Raw genomic sequence first — 7856 nt, forward strand, 5'->3', positions numbered from 1 at the left:
AAGAAATTCCCTGGAGGATAATAGTGTTTTCAATTCCTTTCTAATTTACAGCACAGTTTCTGACAGTCACCTGGTCACCAAAGATGAGGAATAACAGTAAAAGAGTTTGTATGTTTCATTGTCAATTAGGACTTGCATTTTGAAATACAAGAATGGTCAGTGGTTATGAGACTTACAGTTTTAGTAAGGGAAGTTTTTGGGGGAAGTCGTGGCCTAATGGTTAGAGAGTCGGACTCGTAACCCAAGGTTGCGGGTTGATGGATCCTCTGCAGTGAATGGGTGCCGTCAGAATGAGAGTTCAGACAGCTTATAAAAATCTCACAACTCCAGTCCATAAATTATCATCTTGAAGCAAAGCGAAAATCCACCAGCATACTTGTTTAGAACCGTTTTGGCTTATGAACAGTGCTTGATCTGTGCATATTTCTCTCCTGATTCAGACAAGATTACTTTTTCACTGGAGAAAACAATATTATGGATTGAGGACTTGTTTGCAGTTAAAAAAAACACCTTAATGATAAACAACTTAATGTGTTTATAACAAACACACAACTTTATGCTTCACAAGATATTAATTGATGTACTGGAGTCGTGTGGATTACTTTTGGATTATTGTGAGGTTTTTATCAGCTGTTTGGACTCTCATTCTGACGGCACCCATTCACTGCAGAGGATCCATTGGCGAGCAATTGATTAAATCCTGAATTTTACCAAATCTGTTCCGATGAAGAAACAAACTTGGCCTGGAAGTGAACAAATTTTCATTTTCAAGTGAACTATTCCTTTAAAGAACATCAGACAGAGATGGCCAAATCCAGTCAGATTAGGAATGTAAACCCAAAAATGAAAATGTACTTGTTTGTTAGATGTTATCTGTCGCCCAAGACTGTGCAGGGCATAGTACTACATGGGGACAAGAATGACCCTGGATCAGCTAACAGCTTTTATTTTATAACAATAGTTCAGATAGAACTATTAATGACAAGTGCCTTGTGAATATTTTACATTTTGCCTGTTTCTGTGATGAGACTGCTTACTTAGTACAAGAGGCTGTGCCCCTTTCATCCCAAAGGCAGCGGGAGCTATCTTTTATACAGCATAGCTTTATTTTCATCTAATACAGCTGAAATGACGAATGCAGCATGAACTGCAGATGCACAAATATTTCTTGAAAAGCATTTTTTTTCTCATGAATTGCAAGCGGTTTGATACTCTGTGGCATAGAAAACCTATCATTTCTTGAATTGAGATGGATGAGTGACCAGTCAACAGTGAAAACCTGGGAAAATATGAGACGATACTGTCATTGTGATAATCTGTTGTCTTATAGTAGGAGAATTTCAATTTATCCATGAATGTCTTCAGATGAACTTTGTGTTTGAATACCTGTATTACAGCAAATGCAACAACGTGCCATTAAAACATTCCATACATCATGTTTAATACAGGACTGATTTGTTTGTTGGCTGGTAGTCTGTCATACAGAGCAGGAATGAAGGGCAAAGAGTACTCAGAGAGGTTATTCACAATGTACAGGTAGGACGGAAATTCAGTCTAGAAATTTATTTTTAAACAGATGATAATGTTTGCCTAATTGGGTGGAGTGGAAGGAATGAACTTCCCTGTGACTGAATGGACCCCTTTTAGGCTGTTTGTGATGCCCTAACCTGTTTCTCCCATGTCGCCTAGAGAACCTTGTTATAGAGTATGAAGCCTAAAGCCTTCTGCCATCTTCTGGTGGATTTGAAGCATGACATCTTCTCTGGTAGATTTGTTGTCTACAAATGGCAGAATAAAGCAGTTACCTTTGGAAAACAGCACTACACATTCAAATTTACAAATGATTTATTTCATGTGCATCAACTAAATATTAAATGCATTTAAAATCTTTTTTATAATTATACTACGGTTTCTTAAAATATCTGCTGCGATAATATTATTTAATATTTTAAGATAAAACACAAATCTATTACTAGCCCAGGGACATGATATTCATGTGGCAGCATATCCCATGCTTTTGACCTAAAGAAGGAAAATTGAAGCTACAGATCTAAGAACCCCTCATTTCATCACAACATTTACTGAAGCCAGTTCTTTCTGGATTTTACGAGATTAGAAGACGAATCACCTAGTCTCACGCACATTTTAATTTCTGACAAAGCACATATTGAATTTCTTCTTCAGTTTATGCCACATGTAAGGAAAAGCACATATATTTAACATGTTTATTAATATTGTTAAAGACAATTGTGTTTTACAAAAGATAAAAATACTCAATATTTGCACAATTGTACAATTCAATTCGATTTGGTTGACAAATAAAATTGAGTAATAAAATATATAAACCGTAGTATAAAGTGTAGAGCAACTGCAGTGCAAAAAGGTCAATTGAATTGAGCAGCTCTACCGTGCTTATATTAAACCTTTACAGCGAGAACTAAGAAATTCCCTGGAGGATAATAGTGTTTTCAATTCCTTTCTAATTTACAGCACAGTTTCTGACAGTCACCTGGTCACCAAAGATGAGGAATAACAGTAAAAGAGTTTGTATGTTTCATTGTCAATTAGGACTTGCATTTTGAAATACAAGAATGGTCAGTGGTTATGAGACTTACAGTTTTAGTAAGGGAAGTTTTTGGGGGAAGTCGTGGCCTAATGGTTAGAGAGTCGGACTCGTAACCCAAGGTTGTGGGTTCGAGTCTCGTACCGGCAGGGATTGTAGGTGGGGGGCAGTGAATGTACAGCGCTCTCTCCCACCTTCAATACCACGACTGAGGTGCCCTTGAGCAAGGCACCGAACCCCCAACTGCTCCCCGGGCACCGCAGCATAAATGGCTGCCCACTGCTCCGGGTGTGTGTTCACAGTGTGTGTGTGTTCACTGCTGTGTGTGTGCACTTTGGATGGGTTAAATGCAGAGCACTAATTCCGAGTATGGGTCACCATACTTGGCCACATGTCACGTCACTTTTAAAAATTTGAATCAGCCTAATTTTTCGTTGCAGGTTAACGGTTCTTCAGATTTTGTAATATGTGACCCTGGACCACAAAACCAATCTTAAGTGTCAATATTTCGATAGATTTATACACCACCTGAAAGCTGAATAAATAAGCTTTCCATTGATGTAAGTTTGTTAGGACAGGACAATATTTTATTGCTACAAATATACCCCAGCGACTTAAGACTGGTTTTGTGGTCCAGGGTCACATATTCTCTGACACCCAAAAATGAAATTTCTCAAGTTATTCTAAACCTGTATTAGTTTCTTTAAGCTGCTGAACACAAAAGAAGATATTTAGAAGAATGTTGGTAACCCAACTGTTGCCATTGACTTCCATAGTATGGCAACAAATACTATGAACGTCAATGGCTACTCTCAACTGTTTGGTTACCAACATTCTTCAAAGTATCCTTTTGGGTGAGATCAACCAGATCAACTGAGCTTTTCAAACAACATCAAAATAGTGACATTGATACAATAAAATACAAAGCATTACAGATGAGGCTAATGTATACTGAAACGAAACATCACCTACAACCAGCAGAAACACTTCAGGTGAAAGTAGTGCAGAGAGAGGCAGTGTGCAGCCTTCAGCATGTCCGCTAATCATCACAGCCCAGCAGCTCCATGCGTACAGTTATCCGCTCATGCCACTCCCAGGGCAGAAACCGCACAAATCGAGCAAAGAACGGAGGCTCAAACAAATTCTTTTTGTGTGTGTTGTTGTCTATGTTGCCTTGGAAAATCTGCAGGAAAAAACATTTCAATTAGTCAGATGAAATGACTAGAACTGAATGTAAGACCTGTGCTTTGAGGCCTTTGTTATATATATATATATATATATATATATATATATATAAGTATATAAAGCGGAGATAGTAGCTTGATAATTCTTTAATTTCCTCTGAGTATCCAGATCCCGATGTGTAGAGCTCTAAGTTCATACAGAGAGATTTACTGTACCCAGTAAACAAAACCTTATGATGTTGCACCCTACACCCAAAACAAAAGACTAAGAAATTAACCATTCCCGGTGGAATGTTTTTTTTTTTTAAGAAATGAATAATTTTATTCAGCAAGGATACTTTAACTTGATCCTTGCCCATTGTTACAAATATACAGTATATATTTCAAATAAATAATGTCCTTTTGAACTTTGTTTTCAGCAAATAATCCTGAAAAAAAATTGTATTACATTTTAAACAAAACTATTAAGCAGCACAGTTTTGAAAACTGTTTTCAAACTGATAATTATCAGCACCAAATCAGCATATTGGAATGATTTCTGAAGGATCACATGATACTGAATACTGCTGAAAATTCAGCTTTGCGATCCCAGGAATAAATGATACTTTAAAATATACTGAAATATAAAAGTTATTTTAAATTGCAATAATATTACATCAAATATTTTTACAGTTTCTATTTTTGATCAGCCTTGTCAAGCATTAGATGCTCAAAAACATTAAACCAATCTTTCTTACAATCTCTTCCTTACTGACCCCAAGCTTTTGAACAGTAGTGTATATTTAAAATAAAGAGGTTGTCATTGCTGTAACCTTATCTGTTCTCGTTATTTGATCCTTCACAATGCTCCAAGATTGTCCGTCATCACTATATGCAATCTTAAAGGCTGAAACAAACTGCACAACTCCAAAGTCTTTTGCTCCCTGAGTGATGATGCCTGTGATTCTTTTAGGTTTCTCCAAATCCAGCTGTGACATGAGAGAAAACACATTAAAACATAAGAGACAATTAAAATAATTGATATCAAAGCTAAAAAATAGGTTAGTGAAAATTACTAAGTTAGCGTGCTGTTGTCTTTAGATAGATCTATGCATGTCATTTTATGATAGTTTTATAGCATAACTGAATTAGTATGATTTCAAGGGCTATTTTTGACAGTTTTGTGAAGACAACATCTCACAGCCTCACCTGGAGCCACTCTGAGCGGTTGTTGTTCGCTGCCGCCCAAGCGTTAGTCTTGCCTTGTTTGTCCAGGCGAGCATAGAAGGGATACCAGGTAAAGGCATCTATACCCCAGGTGCGGAAGCTGCTAGATGCTGTAAGCTGCACATCAGAGATGAGACGGGATTTCATGCCCAGCGGATCGGTGCAACCAATTGTGCTGGAGTGCACTGTCATGTTAGGGAAAATGAGAGTGCTAAATGGCTAAGAATAAGTAAAAAAAAAAAAAAAATTATATATATTACCGTATTGGCCCGAATATAAGACGACCCTGATTATATTCATAGTTAATTCAACTGAAATTACCGTTAAGTTCACAGCCCACAAGTTCCATCCGGAGAGTACAAGCTTTACGGCACACCACAGGAATAATGCGAATATACTGGGCCACAATGGGAAGGTCAAACATGTTTGTCTTAGTTCCATCGTTATCTGCATTTCCCACAAATACCTGAAAAAAAAATTAAAAAAAGAGTCATAAGGATAAACAATAGCTTTTAGCACATCAGGAAGACTTTAAAGGGATAGTTCATCCAAAAATGAAAATTCTGTCATTAATTATTCACCCTCATTTAGTTCTAAACCCATAAGACCTTTGTTCAACTCTGGAACACAAATTAAGATATTTTAGATGAAATCCGAGAGCTCTCTGATCCTGCATAGACAGCAATGCAACTACCACGGTCAAGGCCCAGAAAAGTAAGTAAGGACATCGTTAAAAGAGTCCATGTGACATCAGTGCTTCAACCGTAATTTTATGAGGCTATGGTAATACTTTTTGTGTGCAAAGAAAACTAAAATAACGACTTTATTCAACAATTTCTTCTCTTCCGTGTTTGATGCGTGTTCACGAGAGTACCACCAAAAAGTATTCTGGTAGCGTCATAATATTAAGGTTGAACCACTGATGTCACATGGACTATTTTAACAATATCCTTACTACCTTCCTGGGGCTTGAACGTGTCAGCTGTGTTGCTGTTAACGCAGGGTCAGAAAGCTCTCGGATTTCATCCAAAAAATCTTAATTTGTGTTCCGAAGGACTTGTGGGTTTGGAACCTCATGAGAGTGACAGAATTTAGATTTTTGGGTGAACTATCCCTTTAACACAAAAGGAAGACAAGATTTGTAATGTTTCTTACTTTGCCTCTTCTCTGGCCATCTGCTCTGTACACTGTGTATGATTTGCCATCAAAGCTGGATGCAACCTTGAAAGTCTTAACAAACACGGCTGTCCCCATGCGGCTGGCTCCTTGTGTTATGATTCCAGTGAGGCGCATCTTCTTCTGCATGTTAACCTAAAACGAGAAAATCATGGACAGGAAGTGTGAACATCTTTTCAGATGTACACAAAAAGAAACTGAATCACTGTGTCCTATTTTGTACCTCTTATGCGTGATTTCTATGAGAATAGGAAAGTTCACACCACAACTATAACAATAATAGCACAGAGGAATGATAGGAATCATTTTCAGAACATTGACAACCAATCCAAGCCAGTGTTAAAGAGCTTGAGCATTTAAAGCGGCAGACGACATAACTGTAGCACACGCTTAGAATAAACAGAACATTTATCATCCATTGGTGTGGCTGTGGATGTTGAAATGGTTATCTTTATTGTTATTGTTCTTGGTGCGAATGGGCCAAGCACATGATGCATACAGGATGGCAATAAAATTGAGTGATTACTTTGAATAAAATTACAATAAAAACATGTTTTTAAAATACTTTTTCTGGTATGGTGCACCAGAAATGGCCTTTAAAAAACATCCACACCACTAACATGGATGTTTTAAACATTTTAAAACACTTGCAGTCATGTTATGAGGAATTGTTTTACTTACGTTTACAGTATGTAGCATCTGAATGGATATGAGTTTAGTGAATATGGATGCAACACTGCAGCCTCTATAGAGAATTATATAATTTATGTTTGTTTTTGTATTATCCTTTATCAAATATCAACCTGGTTTTAACATTTTCTTAACGTTAAAATTTTTAATAAAACGTTTATCATCAATTCTATTAGTTTCTCTTTCAAATCTGTGTTTTTTGCCATTATCAAAGTTACAATTGTCACAATTTCCATTTTATGCATATATACAAATATATAAAATATATATAAAAATATATATATATACACACACACAAATAAAGTGGTTTCAGTAAATGGGCTGATTGGCAAACCTCAATCCAGGGGTTCTTGTCTTGGGGTGCGGCGCTCCAGGCATTGACAAGGCCCTGGTTGTTGAGGCGTGCAAGCTCTGGTCCCCAGTGCTGCAGCCCCAGAATGCCAGAGTGTACAGAGGAAGCCGAGAACTGGGACTCTACGATTCCACCTTCCTCCATCCCCAACAGAGATGTACAACCTGCACCATAATATAGTGTGAGCACCATTTAATAGGGCATTAAGTCTACATTATATGTGACCCTGGACCACAAAACCAGTCTTAAGTCGCTGGGGTATATTTGTAGCTCAATTATAATTTATAAATTCAAATAAATCTCAATTTCGAAAAATTTACCCTTATTACTGGTTTTGTGGTCCAGGGTCACATATTGTCTTGTCCGGCTTACTGCTACTTGGTTTATTATAGTCATTAAGCAGCTGTACCTCAGATACTCTGGATTTGTAACAAAACACTCAGAACTCAGGGTCAAGCATGAGGTACCCTAAAATGTATGTTATGGCATTCAAAACTGAAATTAAAGGGGTCATATGATGCTGCTAAAAAGAACATTATTTGGTGTATTTGGTGTAATGAAATGTGTTTATGCGGTTTAAAGTTAAAAAAACACATTATTTTCCACATACTGTACATTATTGTTTCTCCTGTATGCCCCGCCTTCTGAAATGCATCGATTTTTACAAAGCTCATCGGTCTAAAAA

General features: G+C 37.1%; 1 protein-coding gene across 2 annotated transcripts in view; it reads right to left on the bottom strand.

Annotated features, from left to right (window-relative positions):
• Positions 1-734: 734 nt before the first annotated feature.
• Positions 735-7856, bottom strand: part of LOC107730255 (lactadherin-like) — a 14185-nt gene continuing 7063 nt past the window's right edge. Inside the window, exons 6-12 of one of the 2 annotated variants that reach the window (XR_001638666.1) lie at positions 7154-7335; positions 6109-6264; positions 5275-5419; positions 4936-5138; positions 4560-4715; positions 3532-3746; positions 735-1778 (exon numbers count right to left, since the gene is read on the bottom strand). Coding sequence is in view for 1 of the 2 variants with exons in the window: in XM_016541029.1 (XP_016396515.1) it covers positions 3603-3746; positions 4560-4715; positions 4936-5138; positions 5275-5419; positions 6109-6264; positions 7154-7335 (986 nt within the window). In the remaining variant the exon portion in view is untranslated. Of the gene's footprint in view, positions 1779-3277; positions 3747-4559; positions 4716-4935; positions 5139-5274; positions 5420-6108; positions 6265-7153; positions 7336-7856 lie in introns of those variants that run through there. The other variant, XM_016541029.1, reaches the window with a different exon arrangement.

The sequence above is a fragment of the Sinocyclocheilus rhinocerous genome, unplaced genomic scaffold, assembly GCF_001515625.1.
Source record: "Sinocyclocheilus rhinocerous isolate Xijiao unplaced genomic scaffold, SAMN03320098_v1.1 scaffold368, whole genome shotgun sequence".
Taxonomy (NCBI): domain Eukaryota; kingdom Metazoa; phylum Chordata; class Actinopteri; order Cypriniformes; family Cyprinidae; genus Sinocyclocheilus; species Sinocyclocheilus rhinocerous.